Raw genomic sequence first — 22,074 nt, 5'->3', positions numbered from 1 at the left:
AATTAAATCAGAGTCCCCCAGCATCCCAGTCAGCCCTGGGCTGGGCTGTCTGCTCCAGAGAGCAGGGCTGGCCCTACTCTTCTTCTCCCTAGCTGGAGCTCCAACTGGCTGAGAAGGGGGTGGGGGATTGAAGCCAGGAGACAGCATTGTCTGCCCTGCCTTCTCCCTGCCCCACCCTCCCCTCACTTGCTGGTATCCCCCCTCTCCCACAGCAGGAACACCAACCCTCATCTGGCCACGCCACCCCCATGCTAGCTAATGCTGAAAAGTGTCTGTATATGTGTCTCCAAGTTCAATGGGACAAAGGCAGACATAACAGTGACTAATAATCAGGTCAACTGGTAATGTTCCTCCATTCCTTCCTTGGAAAAAGCTGTTTAAGAAGCACTTGAACTAATGAGAGAGGCTTTATTTTCTTGATGGGATGATAAGCTTTGTGTTATCAGCTCCCTGCTGGCTTGCTTGCTTCAAATGCCGCAATATATCAGTGTTCAAGAGGGGACAGAGAGAGGTATGAGAAATTACCTGGTTTGTAATGCATGCAGTGCCTGTCAGTTTGCTGCAGACAGTATGAAGAAGCAGGGAGAGGGAGATTTCAAAGCTCAGTATCATACAAGCAGTCCTTTCTTCCCCCCCTCCCCACCCTGCCTTTTGCCTCAGAGTGCTAGTTGGGGACTGGGGTCTGGCATTACTCCCGAACCCTTGAGTAGCAAGTGTTGTGGGGGGAGGGGGTGGAGAGGGCTGCTTCCCCTCACCCTCAAGGCACATCCTGGCTGGGAACTGTGCACGCCAGGGTTTGGGGGGTGTTAAATCCCTCCTTAATCATGGTATCCTGCTTGGGTCTGGCCACACCCCTCCCCCCTCAGCTCAGCACTCTGGAAGGGAGGGAGGGCTCACTCTAGCACCCCACAGCTTCTAGTTTGAGCCACTGCAGGCATGTGCCTGCATTTCCTGAATCAAAAGTGAATGTCTATCCACTTGCAAATAGGTTCAAGCTTTGCAGGTTAGACTAACCTGCAAAGATTGAATCAATTCAGGCTCAGGCTTTTTGAATATTTGTCCCCAGGCTATACCACCATTCTTTAATCCCTATATTTTCACAAATTGATAAAATGTGATTTCGAGCACTTTCAAACACTCACCCATCTCTCATCCTTCACCCAATTACAAATTCTTATTACATTAGGCATTAAATCTTTCCTAAATTTTTAATCCTTTAACAATTAAGCAAGTGGTAACTGCTGTATTACTATATGGATTGTGTTTTTCAGAAAATTCTTAAATAAAGCTAAATCTTTTTATTTGCCAAGAAGAATGAGAAAGCGAGTTTGCCACTTTCTTTGGCATATTTTAAAGCATATTTGTTTTATTCCTCTTTCTTTCCTATACTAGACTTCTATTACTTGTTAAGCTAAATTCTGCTTTCTGTTATACCCATTAACCCCACTGAAGACAAGTGCTTAAAACTGCTAGATATTCACTGGAGATATAATAATGTAACAGAGGAGAATCTAACCTATTTTGAAGCTTAAACTCCCAAAGAGTAGGGCTATTTTGGTTTGTTTGTTTTTTAATTTTGTCATTTTAAGAATATCTTGGTAATACAGTGCGATTTATGAGATTATTCATCTTACTCAGAAGGATGAAAAGTTAATAATGGCAGCTGGTAGGGTACCACAGAAAAGTAATATGAATTCAGAGCAACAGGACACTGCTGAGGAAGGAAGAGGATACTGAGAACGCTCTTCTCCTAGTGAATTATGAAGACAAAGGACAGCCAACCTCCTTCAATGACACAGAAAGGAGCATTCTCCCAGTGGGACACAAGCCCTGCAGAGTCCTATCCAGATTATGAATTGCCCACATTAATTTTTAAATGAATAATTGGAAGAGATTTTATTTTTTTACTGCTGAAAAATAACCCTTGACAGTACATATTGGAGCAACTGTCTCAAGCAACTGCCGGCTTGTGGAGACACTAAAAGCAAGGGATGTAGTTGTCATGGGCGATTTTAATTACCCGGACATCTGCTGGGAGGAGCAGTCAGCCGGGACGGACCACTCCAGGAGGTTCTTGCCCGAGTTGCAGGACCTCCACTTGATTCAGGAGGTGCACAGTCCCACCAGAGGAGATGCCCTGATGGACCTGGTCCTGGCCGCAGGCGACGACCTGGTAAGAGGCCTCCAGGATCTTGACCACCTGGGCAATAGTGATCATCACGTGCTGGAATTCACCATCCAGCATAGAGTGTCAAGGGCCCGCAGCAAGGTGGTAGCCCTAGACTTCAGGAGGGCCAACTTCAGTGAGATGAGGAGATTAGTGGGAGAGGAACTGGGGTCCCTGAGGGCAGAGGAACTCAGCGTCCAAGAGGAGTGGTTGTTCCTTAAGGAAACGATACTCGGGGCCCAAGGGGTGTCCATCCCGACAAGAAGCAAGGCGGGCAGGAGTGTCCAAAAGCCCCCCTGGCTCACCAAGGGTGTCCGGGAATGCCTGCTTGCCAAAAGGGTGGCGTACGCCCGGTGGAAGGGGGGTGTAATCTCCAAAGAGGAGTATACCTCCTCTGCTCGGGCCTGCAGGCGGGCTGTTAGGAAGGCCAAGGCGGAGATAGAGCTCGGATTAGCGTCCAGGATTAAGGATAACAAAAAGTCCTTTTTCAAATATATTGGGAGGATGAAGAAGGCGCCGGGTAATGTGGGGCCCCTGCAGGATATGCGGGGCAATCTGGTGGTTGCGTCAGAGGATAAAGCGGACCTCTTTAACCAATTCTTCACCTCCGTTTTCTTGTGCAGGGACCGGGACTTCCCTGCTGTGATAGAAGCCGGACGCGAGGGGATCGCCTTCAGACCTCAGGTTGGGGAGGACCGGGTTAGAGAGCTTCTGGAGGGGCTGGACGCGTTCAAGTCAGCGGGTCCGGATGCTCTCCACCCCAGGGTGCTGAGGGAGCTGGCTGGGGTTATTGCAGGGCCCCTGGCACGGCTCTACGAGCGATCGTGGTGCTTGGGCCAGGTGCCAGACGATTGGAAGGTAGCTAATGTGGTCCCCATCTTCAAAAAAGGGAAAAGGGAGGACCCGGGCAATTATAGGCCCGTCAGTCTTACCTCAATCCTGGGGAAGCTCTTTGAGAAGATCATCAAGGAGCACATTTGTGATGGGCCGGCATCCGAGATGATGCTCAGGGGCAATCAGCATGGATTTATTAGGGGGAGATCATGTCAGACCAACCTGATTGCCTTTTATGATCAGGTCACAAAGGCCATGGACGCAGGTGTCGCGGTGGATGTAGTCTTTCTGGACTTCAGCAAGGCCTTTGACACCGTCTCTCACCCCATCCTAATTAATAAACTAGGCGACTGTGGCATAGATGCCTACACAGTCAGATGGATTGCAGATTGGCTGAAGGGTCGCACTCAGAGGGTGGTGGTGGATGGATCATACTCGACTTGGGGGGAGGTGGGTAGTGGAGTCCCCCAGGGCTCGGTCCTGGGGCCTGCGCTGTTCAATTTCTTCATCAGCGATCTTGATGTTGGGGTGGAGAGCAACCTGTTTAAATTCGCTGATGACACCAAAATTTGGGGGGAGGTGAGCACGCTAGCAGGGAGAGAGAGATTGCAGAAGGATCTGGATAGGTTACAGGGGTGGGCAGACAGGAACAGGATGCGTTTCAATACGGACAAGTGCAGGGTGCTGCACTTGGGTAGTAGGAACCAGCAGCACACTTATACGATGGGGAACTCCCTACTTGAGAGCACGGAGGCGGAAAGGGATCTTGGTGTCATTATTGACTCCAAGATGAACATGGGCCGACAATGCGAGGTCATGGTTGGCAGGGCTAACCGGACCTTGTCGTGCATCCACAGGTGCATCTCGAGTAGAGCCAGGGAGGTGATCCTCCCCCTCTATGCGACGCTGGTCAGGCCGCAGCTGGAGTATTGTGTCCAGTTCTGTGCACCCCATTTCAGGAGGGATGTGGACAGCATGGAGAGGGTCCAGAGGAGGGCCACCCGCATGATCCGGGGACAACAGGGCAGACCCTACCATGAGAGACTGCGGGACCTGAACCTATTCAGCCTCCACAAGAGAAGGCTGAGGGGGGACCTGGTGACCATCTATAAACTCACTAGGGGGAACCAGAAGGGTTTGGGGGAGACGCTGTTTCCCCTAGCCCCCGCTGGCATAACAAGGAGTAATGGGCACAAGTTGATGGAGAGGAGGTACAGATTGGACATCCGAAAAAACTACTTCACAGTTAGGGTGGCTAGGAGCTGGAACCAACTTCCAAGGGAGGTGGTGCTGGCCCCTACCCTGGGGATCTTTAAGAAGAGGCTGGATACCTACCTGGCTGGACTCATTTGAGTCCCGTTTTTGTTTTTAGGGGGTTTTTTTTGTTGTTCTCCCGCCCTGGCGGGGGGTCGGGCTAGAAGATCTATTAGGTCCCTTCTGACCCTAAAACTATGAAACTATGAATTGTTGAAATATTACAGAATGAAGATGTCAATGCTGAAAAACTGAACTTAGTCCTGAAACCCCTTACTCATCAGAAAGACCTATATAAATCAGAAACAGTCCACCAGCTAAGGCCCTAAGTTTTTACTACTGCTGCTCTCTCTCATTTTCTCAGTGTATAAACAGACGTAACAATTGTACTGACATCAAATGATATAGATATAAGCCGTTATAAATGCAACTGTGATATCTGTATGATTTTCTTGTTATACGTGTAGCAAAACTGTTCTAACTTTAACTCTATATCATCCAGGCTTACAATTGCAGCAATTTAGCTAATTTGCATCACTACAGAAGTATGCAGACATAACAGTTACATTGTAACCTGATGTCCACTCCCAAGGGGCGGTTCCCCCACCCATTAAAGTGGTTAAAAGTTACATTTGTCTCTACCCTCAGCTATGCTCCTTCCCAGCAAACCAAGCACTGAAGGAAACTTGTCTCCATGAAAATGCTGATAGGAAAGAAAATGTTATGATTTGCCTACAACTCACCTTTACAAGGTATGAATTCCAATATCCATTTGCAAATATATATTAAAAAAAAAAGAACACCCATACCTAATTTCTTCTCATTTTTTTAAACAAGCCTTATAAAGTCACAATAACATTGAATAGTTTCATACTAACAGTGACTTACATTATTATGTTTTTGATTATATTAAACACATATACTTCAATATAACTTATATTGTTCCAGCCTGTAAGGGGCTGCCAGGAGTGAGACACAGGGGGCATCATGTACATGTGCATGCCCACACACACGCACGTGGCCAGGAACACAGCCATGCAGCATAGAGAGCAGCTCCCTGCAAGTAAGTCTATGGGGGTGGGGAAGATTGAGGCCCCCATGGTGAGGGAGGGAATGGGGCTGGGACTGGGGATGCTGCCCAGCAGGGCAGTGCATGGGGCTGGGGTGTGGAATGGGATAGAGCCATAGGCAGCTCATGCAGGGGGTGCAGGGCATGGAGGGGACATGTTCCCCCACAGATCTGTGCACGGGGCTGCCCGCTACAGGCTCAGAAGTCTCCACCCTGCTCCCAGGGGCCCTGTACTGGCTGCACTACCATGGTAAGGCGCCTGCCCAGCAGCAGTGGGGTGGCATGGAGTTGTGCCCCCTGCTGCTGCTGGTTAGGCAGGCGGGTGGTGCATAGTCAGCATGGGGCTCCCAGGGGAAAGGCAGCAGGGCGGGGAGCCCTAAGCCCACAGTGGACAAACTGCATCTGCCTCTGTTTGGCTCTGGTCTGGCCATGCTGCCAGTTGCAAACACAGCACTGGAGGAGGGGAGGGGGGAGCAGCAGAAAGGTGGCCACATGTCCTGCCTTTCCTTTTAGAAAAGATGGTCACCCCAGTAGGGCCTGATCCTGCAGTTTTAACTTATGCAACACTAACAATTAAATCAATTTTGTCTGAGCAAGTAACAAGTCCAGAAGAATTTTAAAATGTGCTTTAATAGTAACCTTTAGAAATTAATTTACCTCTGCTTCTAACTTCTGAAGCCTGGAAAACTCCCAGCTTAAACGTACTTTGTAGCCTTTAGCACTCCTAAACATTTTTAATTAAAATGTATTATTAAAATGATTACAAGCCTCTCCAGTGTAATGATCTCAAAGATAAATTCTCATTTAATTGCAATGGATTATTACACACATGCTAGGAATTAAAAAAAGAGAAAAAAAAAAGAATGGCACAACTAAAGATTTAGAAAGCAACAGACGAACATACTTCCAAGAGTGAAATATGGCTCTTTGTCTATGTATATAGGTAGCCTGATGTGTTTACAGTTAGCGAGACTAAGTAATAACACTGTTAAAAAAATTAAACTTTTTTTAGTTAATGGTGTTATATTTTTGAGCAATCCAATCCAAATCCTTTAGTTAGTATGCCCTGAAAAACACGTCACAATTTTGTTCTAAATAAATAAATATATCACTGAACATCCTTAATCCCATGCAACCTCCTATTAGTTTCCCCTGGTTGTGTCTTCACGTGCATTAGATCCAGGAGCAGTTTACTTGAGAATAAACTACTCATGAGTAAATGCTCCTAAGCATGCATCTACATGTATAGGGAAGCGGAAGCAGATTTGCTGCTCATGGCAGCAAACTGCTCTCGCTTCCTGGAGCACTTCAGTGAGCCCCTGCCACCACTAGGGGGAGCTGTAGTCTTTTCCTGGGCGCTAGCTCAGGGGCTGGTAGGGAGCTGGCAGGAACCATCAGGCCAAGAGACAGCCATCTCCTGGCCAGGGCTGGGCACTCCCTGCCCCCTGGGGACTGCCAGCTACCAGGGCAGGTATAATGTCCCCTGCCCCAGCAGCAGGGATCTCCTAGCCCCAGCTTCCTGATCCCAATCCATCAGTGAGGCAGTTGGCAGCGAACCCCTGGCTCAGCCTCACTGCTAGCTGCCCCACCAGCAGATTGGGGCAGAGGACTAGGACCTGCCCCACCCCTGCACTTCTTTCTAAGCCCCACGCCTCAATCACCTGATCAGGGCGCAAGGCTGTGACCTACCCCTGACTGAGACAGTTCCCAGCCCCTGCTCCGCAACTGCAGGTCAGGGGCTGGATTGTGGAGCTGGGTGGGGAAACAGGCTCCCCAGTTCCCACCAGCAGGGGAATAAGAATCTCCCAGCACCGGCCCTGTGACCACGGAGCTGGTGCTGGGAGATACAGGTCTCCCAGCCCCCCTCTCCCAATTATGATGACAAAGCAGGGACTGGGAGATAAGGATCTCCTAGCCCATGCTCCCTGATCATGGCATCAGATTGCAGGCCTGGAGCTCTCTGCTGCCGGGACAGGGGGACACAGTCCTCACCCAGACTCCGGTAGTAGAGCCTGCCCCAGCAGCAGGCAGCTCCCAGGAGCAGGGAGCAATCTCCAGCCCTCTACTGGCCAGCTGACTGGGAGCAGATTTGCTCCAGGTTAAGTGTCTATACAAGGACTACTGCATAATTAGTCATCACAAGTAAATTTGCTACTTGCTTTTCCAGTTAGCAAATTTACTAACGATTAGAAAGGTTTACTGTGCAGTAAGCATGTGTAATTTGCAGTAAAACGTTTCATGTAGACACATCCTCTGTAACTTACCACATCGAGGCCTGGGAGGCCTAGTCACAACTGGAAGCACACATATTTGGGCCACCCCTGCACACCCTGCTCTGATTATGCTGCCTCTCCGTGTGTTCTCAGAGCTCCTGCCCAGCCCAACCCCTGTGTGTTAAGGGCAGGGGCCAAATTCCCAGAGAGACCCAATCATGCAGGAGCCAGCCTAGGCTCACCTGGAGTTTGGTACCAGATCCCTGGCTGAGACCTGGGCACAGAGAGTGGCCAGCTGCACTGAGGTCCCAATTGCCAAAAGCCCTGCCCCTCCAATCCCACCTCCCAGGACAACCTTACCTGCAAAGGCTGCTTAATCCACTGCCAAAGGAGCCGTATGTGTGCATCTATGCATGTACATGGTGCCCCCTACCCCAGATTTCTATACCCCATTCTCCAGATTTTTTTAAGTCCCCTTTCTATTCATTTGATGATTACCAATGAAAAATATTTCTGTCAGTCTGTGAGGAACAGGTTAAATCAGTGTTTATCCATGGTTATCGATAAAAATTGGATTCTGCCAAGCCTGTGTATACTACAGTCACCTCTTCCAAACAGCAGAGTAGCATCCCTGATGGCAGTGGCAGGCCTCCAAGAACTGAAGCAGCAGGACAAGGGAGTGGGACCCAGCAGCTGCACATTCTGACAGATTATTAGTCACCCTCCCAGACTGTCCACCCTGCTCTCCCTCTCCCTCCCTCCTCCAGAGTTGGGTGAAGAGAAAAGCAAAGCACTATGGGATTCTGGGGGTCTCCTCTCTCTGAACACACATAACAAGAACTGAAATGCTTCAAAAAAGGACAGCATTGTGGGGTAATAGTTCCAGCTGTATAGACCACAATTATTCCAAGTATTTGGCAGCATGGAAACACTTGGAAAGGATGCCTCTACAAAAGGAGAAAAACCTAAATTCCCCCAATGGGAGAATCCTTGGCATCTGACAAATTGAGCCCTAAAAGACTATTCACATGCTTAACATGTTTATGCAAATACTCACTTGATTGGGAACATTGTGTCTGATACGTGACCAAGCTCCATCTTTGTATACATACTGTGCTGGAGACAAAAATTTTGATCTATATTCTGTGTTCATCCTCCTAGGACAAATCGGGGGGGGGAGGGAGAAACAAAACAATTTCACAATTATGTGAACACAAAAGTGTTTTTACACTATACAAGATACCCGAAAACAATTAAGCTGAATTCCCAGACCAAGACATTGGAGGGTAGAGGGAGTGAAGAAATGTATCTTGAGTTAGGCCCATCCCAATTTCAAAGTGTCCAGCATTTATTAACGACAATTTTGTCTTCCTCTTTTATTACATGCACAGACCCATAAAAATTAGCTTCATCTATTGTTAAGAACTGCTGAGCACTTTTACAAGAAAAACTGCTTATTTGGGTGTCTAATATGGACTAAGGCTTTTACACTCAGGCTTTTTTGTTATGTGCAAAGAAAAACAAACACCATTATTTTTACATTAGCGTCTACTTGAAAACATACTTTTTTTCAACACTTCTTTGGAAACCAAATATAAAAGACCAAAATTAGACATTAAAATTAACCTCATAAATATTCATTTTGGAAAAAAACTCATATTTAAAACATGTCTCCTAGTTTTGACCTAAGCGCCATTCTTCCCCTTTTTTGAAACTGGCAGAAGTTGGTTCCTTATGTTTTACTGTGACAAAGTAACTAAAATCAGCCCAAAATACAAATCTATGATGCATCCACATAAGTCATTCTGTTTCAGGAAAACACAGTGTAAGGCATCTCCCCAAATCAGTAAATACATTACATGTTTGAACATGTTCACAATTTTGGTTTGCGTAATGATTACTTTGCGATCTTCTGTCCTGCACAAATAGCTGCACTCCTGAGATCATGAGAAGAACGGCTTCTGTTCCCAGTGTGGCAGATGCCATGGCAGAGGATCCTTTCTTCTCAAACCACTGCTAAATTAATTTCATAGACACAGATTTCATAGACATCAGGGCTGGAAGGGACCTCGGAAGATCATCGAGTCCAGCCCCCCGCCCAAAGGGCAGGAAGTCAGCTGGGGTCATAGGATCCCAGCAAGATAAGCATCCAGTTTCATCTTGAAGGTGTTCAATGAAGGCGCTTGAACCACCTCCGGTGGCAGGCTGTTCCAGACCTTGGGGGCTCGGACAGTAAAGAAATTCTTCCTTATGTCCAGCCTGAAGCGGTCTTGAAGTAGTTTGTGACCATTCGACCTCGTCATCCCTTGGGGCGCTCTGGTGAACAAACGTTCCCCCAGATGCTGGTGGTCACCCCTGATAAACTTGTAGGTGGCCATCAGATCACCCCTGAGCCTGCGCTTTTTCAGGCTAAAGAGCCCCAGGGCTCTCAGCCTGTCATCGTAGGGTCTGCTTCCCTGACCTCTGATCATGCGCGTGGCTCTTCTCTGGACTCTCTCAAGCTTCTCCACATCCTTTTTGAATTGTGGAGCCCAAAACTGGACACAGTACTCCAGCTGCGGCCTCACTAAGGCCGAGTACAGGGGGAGAATGACGTCCCGGGATTTGCTTGAGAAGCATCTATGGATGCAAGCCAGCGTTTTGGTCGCTTTACTAGCCGCCGCATCGCATTGCAGGCTCATGTTCATCTTGTGGTCAATGATGACCCCCAAGTCTCTTTCTTCCATAGTGCTAGCCAACATAGCACTGCCGAGCCTATAAGGATGCTGCGGGTTTTTTTTCCCCCAAGGTGGAGAACCTTGCATTTATCGGCGTTGAACACCATCAGATTCTCGTCCGCCCACTTGCTGAGCCTGTCCAGGTCAGCCTGGATAACCTGCATTCCTTCTGGTGTGGATGCTTTGCCCCAAAGTTTGGTGTCATCGGCGAACTTGGCCAGTCCGCTTCTGCCTCCAGTGTCCACATCATTAATGAAGATGTTGAAGAGTATGGGTCCAAGGACAGAGCCTTGGGGAGGACCCAAGGCGACAATTGGCCAGTTTCTCCAAGAGGCAATCGTGGGACACCAGATCGAAGGCTTTTTTGAAGTCAAGATATACGACATCAATCTCTTCTCCCTTGTCCAGGTGATAGGTCACCTGGTCATAGAAGGAAATGAGATGTGCCTACAGGCTGAGACACGAAGTCCAAGAAGTTAAGGAGTTTGTTTCCATTATATTCATTGATTTTTTCTTTCCCCACTAATGAAATTAATTTTGTTGCTTTTAAACTAAACAAACTATTGTCTTCCCAGATCCAAAAGATAAGAATGGTCCAGGCCTAGACAGACAAAACCAAGGCTTTGCTCTCATCACCAATCTAATGCTGCAAAACGTCCAGAAAGATGCATGGATGAAACAGAACCATTAAAAAGCTCAGGGATTTAATAGAGCAGTGTATTTTAACATGTGGGCCGTGCACCCCTGGAGGTCTGCGGACTATGGCTGTGTGTAGACGAAACAAGGGGCATGTGTGCACAACACATTAAAGCGGGCTAAATGATTTTGCACTGCTTTAATGGTGTCAGTGTTTGCATGCCTCAGAGGTGTAGTGTGCATTAATTCCAGCCACTGTAGTAAATTCAGCAGCATAATGCACCTTAAAAGACTTGGGGCACAGCAAACAAAACTGCAACGAGTTTTAGTTTGCTGCGCCTACAGCTGCAGAGCGAAGCACTGGGCTCTGTGAAGCTCCACAGCTCTACAGAAAGCCCTGCAGGCAGCCTGGCAGAAACCCAGGAAAGCAGGCTCCGCCCAAGAAAAGTGGAGAGCCTGATCTTTTTGTTCCTGCCCTTCCCCACCCCACTGGAGCCTGCCTAAGCTACGCAGGGGCCCGGTGCTTCCCTCCACGCTGTGGTGCCACCTGGGACCACCTGAGCCGGGTGCCTGCAAGCAGCTGCCACGGGGGAGGGGGAAGGGGTAGGCTGCCGCTGCAGAGGAAAGTACTAGCCCCGCCCCCACAGCCCAGGGACCTCTCCGCCCGCCAGCAGCTCACCCTCCCCTCCCCACCAGAGAGGCAGGTAAGTCATCAGAGTGTGTGCACAACACAGGGGTTTAAAATCAGCCCTAAATTGAAGCGGTGTTTTTTAAAACCCACCGCTTCAATTTAGGGATCCCGTTTCATCTACACATGCCCTATGTCTCAGGGGTATGCAGAGGATAACTATGATCAAAAGTACATTAATATCCACACCTACATTCAACATCTCCAAAGGAATCTGCATCTCCATTCAAAATTTTATGCAGTACGCAAATGAAAAAAGGTTGAAAACCACTTTACCAGTATATTAAAACAGATGTGGCTTAGCCTTCTGAATTTTTGCTTGATGTAATTTTTGGGGGTTTTCTTCTCCTTTAAATCTGACACATGAGCTGTAGCTAATACAGTGCCCTGACGTGCCATGGCAACCCTTACAAAGATTACTGGAGGGCATACATTTTTTGGATACCTTTAGCACAGGGGCGGGCAATTATTTCAGGTGGAGGGCCGCTTACTGAGTTTTGGCAAGCCATTGAGGGCCACATGACAGGCAGCCAAGGGCAGACAAATATTAATTTTCCAAATTTGGGGGGGGCCCTACAGGCCAGATAGAATGGCCTGGTGGGCCACATCTGGCCTGCGGGCCGCATTTTGCCCACCCCTGCTTTAGCAGCATCTGACTGAGGTTCCCCACCCATATTTTTAGGTGACTTTCCATAGAATAAAAAAAAATGTTCATGTTAAGCTGGTGTTTCACTTTTCTTTTTTTTTTAAATTTCTTCTGAAGTTATTCTGTAAAACAGAATGTCGTAGAGAGTGGATTGATTCAGGGCCTGTAATGAGGTCAGTAAGTGAGAAATTGGACAGGTAATAGTGGTAAGAGCAATAATTTAAAAGTTGGGCAGTAACACTTGTAGATTGTACCAGGAGAATGAAAAGAACCAATGCAAGCTGCAAAGCTTCCATTTCCAGCATTGCAGTGGTGCAAAGTATGCTGATGAAAGATGCTACTACTTCTAGGCTTACCCACATAAATACAGCCACAAGGCTGGTTTGGGCACCTCTGCTGGTTTGGACACCTTGGGCTACTGCATTAGTGATTACTCTCTCAAAATGCTGAAGGCAGCCCACCTACCCCTTGATATATTAGATGGCTGAATACCTAAATACTAAATTAGATTTTCCTACATTATACATACTTAAGACTTGTATGGAGAGAGAAGGGTTTTTGAGTAACATGTTGTTTATTTTTTTGTTTAGGTTGCTTCTGTTCTGTTTCTGATTTTCCTTGTTTTGATGAATCTTCCATTGACTTTAAAAACGTTTCTTTCCTTGTATTCTGAGGCAAAGAATTTAAAAAAATACCATATTAGTTAACAAACTATAAACTCTGCAAACTCAAACTCTATTTAACCGTGGCTATTACTTAACATTGTAAGATACTTAACTTTCAGGTAATACACATATTTAATCCAACAATACAATGTTAAACTTGTTCTTTAAAAAAAACAAACCTCTCAGTTTGAATAATAATAAAATTAAGGTTCTGATTGTAATATTAACTCAGCCACGCAATATTCCATACACTTTATGAAATAAATTTAACATGAAATCCAGGAATGAAATCCTATGAGGCCTGTATAAGTAGCTAAATTTTACAAATCTTAGCACATGCATGTCCAAATCTTTTTAAAGTATTATAAAGCCTTAACATTGCAGGAAAGTAAGTGAAAAGGTTGGACTTGTTTTATTATTTTTGATCTGGTCCAAAGAGAGACACCAGGAAGACAATTTAGAAGAGAGTGGCCTTGTGCCCTGGCTAATTTGCAATATACAAAAGGTTGATTTTTTCCCCCCCCCCCTTTAAAGATTTTTTCCTGCTTATTTTTCTTTTTCATCTCCAAAATCTCAGAGACATCAGTTCTAGTCACATTTGGCTTTGCTGGATGCTTTCTGATAAGTATTGTGAGATCACACAGTAAATGAAAGCTAAGACTAGAAAATCTTGGAATATTTTGGAGAAAAGAGTGTTTTTTAATCTAAAAAGGGACAGAGTTAAACAAAAAACAGTGTTTTAGACACTTCAACTTAAAACTCCTTCCTCTCTCATTCCCCAGTTTTCTCTTGTGATGTCATAATTTTAGTAACTTTCCAATTCCCACCCAGTAAATATGTAACCTGAATTTGCAATGCTAAAATGGCAGAATAATCTTCTAAAAAGCATCACATTTTTCAGCCTTTTTCATACGTGCTGAAGGAGCAAGACACATGCCCAAAATTTAAATTTCCAAGTCACACTGAAAGTAATGAAATTGTCTAGCCCCAAATCCAGTAGAGTATATAATTAAACACACGCTTATTTTCAGATAGCTGAAGAATTAACACCTGCTTCAGCTGAACTAATTAAGCTAAAAGTTATGTGTGTACTTTGCTGTTTAATGGCACTCGATTACTACAATGGTTTTCAGCATGACAGAATGCCATGTTTCCAATGGATTTAAATCTAATAAAAAGACTAATCCTATATTACCACTCTGAAGTACTATGTCAAGTTTTGGCCACCATATTTTTAGGAAGTGGTAAACAAATTGGAGAGGGTCCAGAGAACAGAAACAAAACCGATTACAGATCCAGGAAGCATGATATACAAGGGAAAACTAGAAAATTTGGGATTATTAAGTACATAAAAGAGACGACAAAGGGAGAAAGTGATAACATATTTCAGATACAAAATCGGGTTGTTATAATAAGGACAATGATCAATTCCCAACAGAGGATGGGAAAAGTAGTAATTGCAACAAGAGAGTTTTAAGGTAGATATTGAGCAGGGGACCCTTTCTAATGATGAGGATACTTAAGCACTAGAACAGTAGAAGCTGTGTCAATGGAAGATTTTAAGTACAAATTAGACAAACATTTGTCTGGGATAAGTTCAAAAGAGATGAACACTGCCTTGAGCAAGGGACTGGACCATCATGCTGCCACTGTCTGCCCCACAACTGCCACCATTCACTACTGCTGGATCCAGCCCAGGGGCCCAGGTGAGACTGACACCCCCAGATGAGATAATCTCTTGACATTCCTTCCTGCCATGAGGTTATGTTATCTGCCCTCCAAGATCCCATCTATACTGTGCATTTTTGCTCAATGATTTATTCTCCAGACACCAAACCTAGAATATGCAAGGCCTAACAGATGAGTAACTGCTGTCTGTGCTTAACAGAATGTTTTAATGTTTGAACTGTACACTGGAATCTGTGTAGACTACAATGTGTACCATCTTAGAACAGCATTTATCTATCAACTTAAAAGCAAGTAAAAAGAACTGAATTATCACCCTGCAGCCATTTTTACTTGAAGTATAATTGTAATATGAAAACTAATGGTTTCTTTACACATCAGATTTGTTCTTCTACAGATTTAAATACATTAGTTACTGACTTCTGTTACACCTAGAGACCAATAAAGCCAACAGAAAGTACAATGAACTCTACTCCTTGTGTATAACAGGACTGCACTGGTGCTAATAATCACACAAACTGGTAAGCAGAAGCCTTATCACTCGTTATAATAAGAAGGAAAGACGAGTTTGAAACTCAGGGCATTTATACATGTGCTCTGGGAAAGGCAGGGAGGAGGGGTGCTTTAATTAGAGTGGCTCTGAGAAAGCGCACATAAAGCGCCCAGAGTGTCACACTGAAAAGTGATAGCACGAGCGCTTTAACCATATTTTAGTGCAGGAACGCTGATACATGTGACACTGGAGGCTGCTGCAGCACAGGAATTACCATGCTCCAGCAGACTCGATTAATCAAATCTGCTCTGACGCACTGTAATTACAGTGCGTTGGAGCAGCTTCAGTGTATATGTATAAGCATCCTCAGAGTCAAAACTAAGGATTCAGGCTGCCAGCTAGATGGTTGGTAGGAAATGGTCCAGTCTTTTTATCTGCAGACTGAATGCCTGCGACACAGAAAAATCATTGAAACATACATGGAACCTCACAATATTATTTTTAGAGCTGCTTTTTAGAATAGGCCTTTTCCCAACGGCTTGGGCTGCTGCATGCAAGATATAAAAACCTAACAGACAAAAAGATAGAAACAACAATCCAAAAATATAAATAGCATATTAATACCTTTCCATCGGGTGAGAGATTTATTTGCTCACATATAGGCAATTCTTCTTCTTCCAAATCCTCTCTCACTTTTTGTTCCTTAGCTGGAACAGAAACTTTGAAACTTCTCTCATACTCAGTTTCAGGAGTAACTGCAGGAAACTTAAATGTGGGGATGCATTTGCTTGTGTTACAAATAACCTTTAGATGGAGGGAGCGAGGAAAGTACACAAGGAAATACGTTAATCAGCTGATCTTAAGGCTACATTTTCAAAACCAATCACTTATGAGATTCATGCATGCATGCGGATGAACAAAGAGGACATGAATGCACAAATATTCATGTTCTAAAATTAACCAATAGTCTTAAAAGTAACACAAGTAAGATGCATTTGATTCTGGACCTAAATGCTGTTCCTTTTTGAGGACTTCATAAAGCAGAGCAGATTTTCTTTGGTTAAGACAGTGGCTATGTGATAAATCTGTGTAATTTACTAAGCTGTTTTTTTCTCAACATCACAGATTTTTTAAACCATTTACCATGACCCCTCCAGTACAGCCATTAGAGTTGTTTCTGTCAACAAGTACCAAATGATTGTTTCATGGTTTAAAAGGTGACATGTTATATAGTAATTTGATCCATTCCCTGTTCTGCAGTTCATGTCATGCTCTAATCTGAGATACAGGATTTTCTTGATTATTACAAAAGGTCTGACCCTCATCTCCTCACAGACTATTGAGATTTGAAGATCATGCCATATGCTGCAGAGATGAGTTTCCTCAGCTTTGCCATGTGGGCTTCAGTTAAACTTATCTCAAGGTCAGGTATTTTTAAATATACCTGCTCAAGGAACAGTTTAACATTTCAATGCATCTTTCATAAGATTAAGATTTTAAGGATTTAGCTCAGAGCAATCAAGTTTTAAAAGTTTAATAAACTAGAATTGTATGATGTTATCTTAAACTCTTGCAAATACTTGCATGTGTTTTAACTTACTACACAAAATAGTCTAATTGATTTAAGCATTTTGCATGATCTTTATTCAATATGACTATGGTATAAACCATGCAGGAAGGTAAAAGAATAAAAAAAATAAATAAAAAAACAACTTTTATTGATAGACTTCCTGATCCTCCTGGAATACCAGTTTTCATAATCAAGAGTTAACAGAATATTATACATGTTATCAATATAATTTTGAGAAAAAATGGAGCTCCCTGTGAAGTCTTTCATAATTTCCAGGACATAACTCTCTCTCATCTACCCGTTTCTGAAATGATCCATCAGATTCTACACAAGCAAAATTCCTACCGAGTTACAAGACACTGCGGTGGAAATTTTGCTTCCACAAGGGATTGCCAGGAAATGGGTACTCAGTGTTAACAAAAATACCATCTATTTGAATAGATGGTAACACTTGATATTAGTCCAAAGCCCAAGGCACATAATTTACCATATAGTTCACTGGGCTGGGCCCCACCAAATCCAACAGCATGTCAAATGATGGTAGCCTTACATCTCAGCACTGCTCAGTGTATGTGTGTGTACTCCAGACACCTTCCAATAAAGGATCCAAATGCTAATTAACCCTCATTCATGACTGGAACCAAGTGTTCTTGTCATGAGTCCTGGAATGCTCCAAAAATGTATATGCAGATGAGATGCAGGGCAACTTGGTCCAGCTTCACCTCATGGAGGGTGGGCCCACACTAATCATATATGCCAGGCAACAGAGGGATTCTGGGTGAACTGCTTGGGGCCCCATTTCATGATGTTCACTAAACATTTAAGGCTGGTGAAGAAACAGGAATCATTGGAAATGGGAAAGAAAGGCACAGCTCAGGTGTGGAAGTAAAGAAGAAAATAAATCAGCAGTGAGAGGGACTGCACTTAAACGGGCACTACTACAAGTCTCAGGCAGATGGGCTGCACTAACCTATCCTTGTGGTAGGTCCCATCAGCATGTCTTGCCCATTATGGGCCACGTGTTTTATAGTCATGCTCAGTGCTGGATGCATTTAATCAACTAGAGTTGGGTTTCACTGCTGAGTACATGCTATTTTTGGCAGCAGTTTAATGACAGACAATGTATTTAGTGAGATTTCCTTGTATGCAGTTATAAGACAAGGGGCTTTTTCCCCCATGCCAATTGGGAGGAAGCTTCATCTTGTGTTCAAGTAAATATGGTACATTGTTTTACAATGGAGGGAAGACAATGGGACGTGAATTGGGAACAAGCTTTATGATGAGCAGTGCTACCTTTGAAGCATCAGTAAACAAGTTTAATTTCTAAGGATGAAAGAGAGAACAAAATATCAAACTTGTTTATATGTATGATGCCACTGGAGAAATAAAAGATTAACAAGAACCAGAAAAGCACAAGTCTAAGGGGAGTCAATTTTGACTGAGACTACTCCTGTAAGAGCAGTCATAACAGAAGGCGTCTCTACAACTCACTCATGGCAGAAGCCAATGCCATACTGAAACACTCACTCTGTGTATGCCAACTCCTGAACTGGAAGCAGTGCGGCTACCTTAGGATAGTTGCAGCTCTCTAAGAACAGGAGTACTACTAAAAGTAGAGTGTTTCACAAGGGTACTGTATAAAGAAACAACTATTCATAGAGTCATAGATTGTTAGGGGCTGGAAGGGATCTTGCAGATTGTCGGGTCCAGCCCCTCCCCACCCCCTTTCCCCCGCTCTAGGCAGGAGGACACCTGGAGTTAGGTGACCCCAGCGAGGTGACTGTCTAGTCTACTCTTGAAAACTTCCAGGGTAGGTGACTGCACTGCCTCTGGAGGGAGTTTATTCTACAGTCAGGACACCCTGATTGTGAAGGAGTTTTTCCTGGAATTGAGCCTGAAGCGGCATTCCAGGAGTTTATATCCATTGGTCCTGGTCTTCCCCAGGGGTGCCCTAGTGAACAGTTGTTCACCAAGCTCCTGATGTACTCCTCTGATATAGCAGTAAACCGCTATCAAGTCCCCTCTCAACCTTCTCTTATTTAGGCTAGAGGACCAGGTCCCTCAGCCTTTCCTCATATGGCTTGCCTTGCAAGTCCCTGATCATATGGGTGGCTCTTTTCTGGACCCTCTCAAGTTTTTCCATGTCCTTATTGAAGTCCAGTGCCCAGAACTAGACGCAGTACTCCAACTACAGTCTCACCAGTGCTGACTACAGTGGGAGTATCACTTAGTTTTACATGAGATGCATCGGTTGATGCATGCCAACGTGTTGTTTGCCCTGCTGACTGCCGCCTCACACAGACAGCTCATATTCATGCGATGGTCAATAATTACCCTTAGGTCCCTTTTGTCCGTGGTGCAAGTCAAGCTGTCACCACCTAGCCTCTATGTATGTTGAGGGTTGCTTGCCCCCAGATGGAGCACCTTACACTTGAAAGTGTTAAACTTTATCTGGTTCAAATCTGCCCAGCTCTTTAGCCTGTCCAGGTCCACCTGTATCTGTAATCTATCTTCTGACGTGACCACAATGCCCCATAACTTGGGGTCATCCGCAAACTCGGACAGTGAGCTTTTCACTCCCCCATCCAAATCACTAATAAAACTGTTGAAACGCGCTGGTCCAAGCACGGACCCCTGAGGGACACCACTGGCCACTTTGTGCCAGGACAACACAGATCCATTCATGAGAACTCTCTGGGTCCTACCCTTTAGCCAGTTTCCCACCCACTGAACCGTTGAGCAGCTAAGCCCACAATCTTCCAGTTTTCCTACAAGGATATTGTGGGATACTAGATCAAAAGCCTTTTATAAGTCTAGGTATATAACATCTACCATGTCTCCCGTGTCCAGGTGGCAAGAGACCTAGTCGTAGGAGATGTTTAGTAAAACAAGACCTACCCGCAACAAAATCATGCTGGCTGTCATTCAGAATCTTATCTTTCATGAGCGTATCGCACAGATTCTTTAATGAGCTTTTTCCAGGATTTTCCATGGGATGGAGGTTAGGCTGATTGGCCTACAGTTGCCCAGGTCCTCCCTTTTCCCATTCTTGAAGATGGGGACAGTGTTGGCCCTCTTCCAATCCTCCAGGATTTCCTGTGTGCCACAAATTCTGAAAGAGCTTCACCAGGGATTCCGTGATAACCTCAGCCAGCTCCTTTAGCATTCTCAGATGGAGTCCATCCAGTCCTGCTGACTTATAATGTCTAGCTTTTCTAATTGGTATTACACCCACTCAGCATCCAGAGTGGGGAGGCTGTCAGTCCCGGCATGTCCCTTATAAGCCTTATCTTGCTTGATTTTCTCCTTGGTCTGGTAAAATACCAAAGCAAAGTGGGCATTCAGGAGTTCAGTTCTTTCCTGAATGTTGGTTACCAGCTGTCCCGAAGTGTTAAGCAGGGATCCCACACTTCCGTTTGTTTTCCTTCATACCTAACGAAGGACTTCTTATTGACCTTGACTCCCATAGCTAACCTAAACTCCATCGCTGCCTTGCCTTATTTATTAACCATAAATAAGTTTATTACAGGAAAATGGGATATTTTTAGCTATAAAGAATTATATTAAAGAAAGATTAAAGGAGTAATTTGCTGAACTTCTGAAGACAACATGGATAAAGATGAACAACATGCATTCCAGACAAGTGACTTATTTATGGAATAACAAAACATTAGGTGTTGACAGTTTTTAACACCATTGAAATATTAAAACCAGAAAGGGTTAAGCTAAGTCAAAGACTTTACAAACCAATTCTTTTAGTTCAGAGGCATGAAAAAATTCCAAGGAATGGAAGGAAGCAATCATATCTCTAATTTTGAAAGGCGGGTAGGGGAAAGTGGAATGTTTAAACTGCTGTGGTGTTTCTTTCAGCTTTACAATCTAAAAAATTCTATGACTGATACTTTTATGTAGACTTACCCATTATACAAGGGGGGGAGGGGAGGGTATAATACAATAACAGTGTGGGTTCTGAAAAAAATAGGTTCGCTGTGAATTAAATTTTGAATTTGCCCACTAAATCAAGAAAAGATAGCAATATGATCAGAATACATATATAGTTGCTATAGATTTTAAGAAAACATGAAATTGTACAATGTAAGATGACCTTAAATAGAAGAATTTGAGTCCCTAATAGTTTTGTTAGTATTGTGCAATCATGTATTTGCAGCTCATAAAGTAGAATACAAGCAGGGAGTAAAATCTCTGCCTTTTTTTACATTAACATGCAATTATGGCAGGAAGAGGTACCATCCCCGGTTCATGTTCTTGAAAGTGGATTAAGCAATAAAGTTATTTCAGAATTATCAAGATGGAGTGAATCCTTTTTTTGGAATGATGACAATTTTGTTATCAGAGGGAGACACAAAGAATGGGTGAAGACTTGACACAGGAAGAAAACTGGGTCTTAAAATCAGTGAAAAAAAAAAACCCAAATAGATGATTACAAGCTCATGAGATCTTGGGCAAGCCCTTCCAGCAGACAACACTCGCAGATAGCAGCAACTTGGATATTAGTAATTAATGCTCCTAGGTAATTTGATGAGGGAGGAAATTAAGTCGAGTATTTTTAGCTCCAAATAACGGAGCCCGAAACAGAAGACCATTACAGGACCTATTGTTTTATATGGATGTGAAACCTCGGCAGTTACTAAGAAGGAAAACAACTAAGTATCATCAGAAGATAAAAGTATTTATATGAATTGTTAGCTCAATAAGGAAAATGATGCATGGAGAAGAAGTTCCAATAAGAAACTCCGGGAGGTCAATAAAGAATCAAGCAGAGTGAAATGCAATGAAATTTCAATGACACCCAAAGGCACAATATGTGGTTAAGATGAAGACACCTAAGCATTGAAGAATGCCGTTCCTATAGAGTTCACTCTTCTAATCAATCAAGTAGAAGATGGAAGGATAATGTTGAATGAGATCTAAGAGCTTTTAATATCAACTACCATTGATTGCAAAAAGAAATATGCCCTTGTCAGAAGGATGTGACAACAGCCAAGAGCTTCTAGGATGCACAGAGCCAGTGAGGAGAAGAGGAGATATGAGACTGTAGAATTGGACCTTATCATAAGGTAGAATTCAACAAAATTTTAGAACAACGGGTCACTGCTTCTGACCCAGCTGTCACCATGGGCCACTGATTACCCCCACCACTGCAGGCCAGTGCCCCCTCCCCGGTGTCTAAAGCCACCTGCTGCCACATCCATTGCTTTCATCTCCAATGGCAGTAAGGTATAGCTGCATGAAATTTCGAAGGGTGTTTCGTTTGGAAGCTGTTTTGACACATTTCGAGCTCGAAACAGTGAAATCAAAATGAAACAAAAGGCTTTGAAATGAACTGAGGGCGCTCAAAACATTTCAAAAGTTCTGAAATGTTTTGAGTTTCGAAGCAACACGGTGGCGGGAAGAAGGGCTGCGTTCTGAGTGGCT

At 44.3% G+C, this 22,074-nt stretch overlaps 1 protein-coding gene across 7 annotated transcripts in view; it reads right to left on the bottom strand.

Moving 5' to 3' along the window:
* Positions 1–22,074, bottom strand: part of MDM1 (Mdm1 nuclear protein) — a 44,385-nt gene that overhangs the window by 14,404 nt on the left and 7,907 nt on the right. For 5 of the 7 annotated variants that reach the window (XR_003094840.1, XM_014521483.1, XM_006026966.1 and 2 more), the window contains exons 5-7: positions 15,693–15,872; positions 12,754–12,893; positions 8,595–8,694 (exon numbers count right to left, since the gene is read on the bottom strand). Coding sequence is in view for 6 of the 7 variants with exons in the window: in XM_014521483.1 (XP_014376969.1) it covers positions 8,595–8,694; positions 12,754–12,893; positions 15,693–15,872 (420 nt within the window). In the remaining variant the exon portion in view is untranslated. The remainder of the gene's footprint in view (positions 1–8,594; positions 8,695–12,753; positions 12,894–15,692; positions 15,873–22,074) is intronic. The other 2 variants (XM_006026967.1, XM_014521486.1) reach the window with 2 other exon arrangements.

The sequence above is a fragment of the Alligator sinensis genome, unplaced genomic scaffold, assembly GCF_000455745.1.
Source record: "Alligator sinensis unplaced genomic scaffold, ASM45574v1 scaffold506_1, whole genome shotgun sequence".
Taxonomy (NCBI): domain Eukaryota; kingdom Metazoa; phylum Chordata; order Crocodylia; family Alligatoridae; genus Alligator; species Alligator sinensis.
Note: the sequence above shows the minus strand (reverse complement) of the source record. Positions and strands in the feature narration are given on the sequence as shown.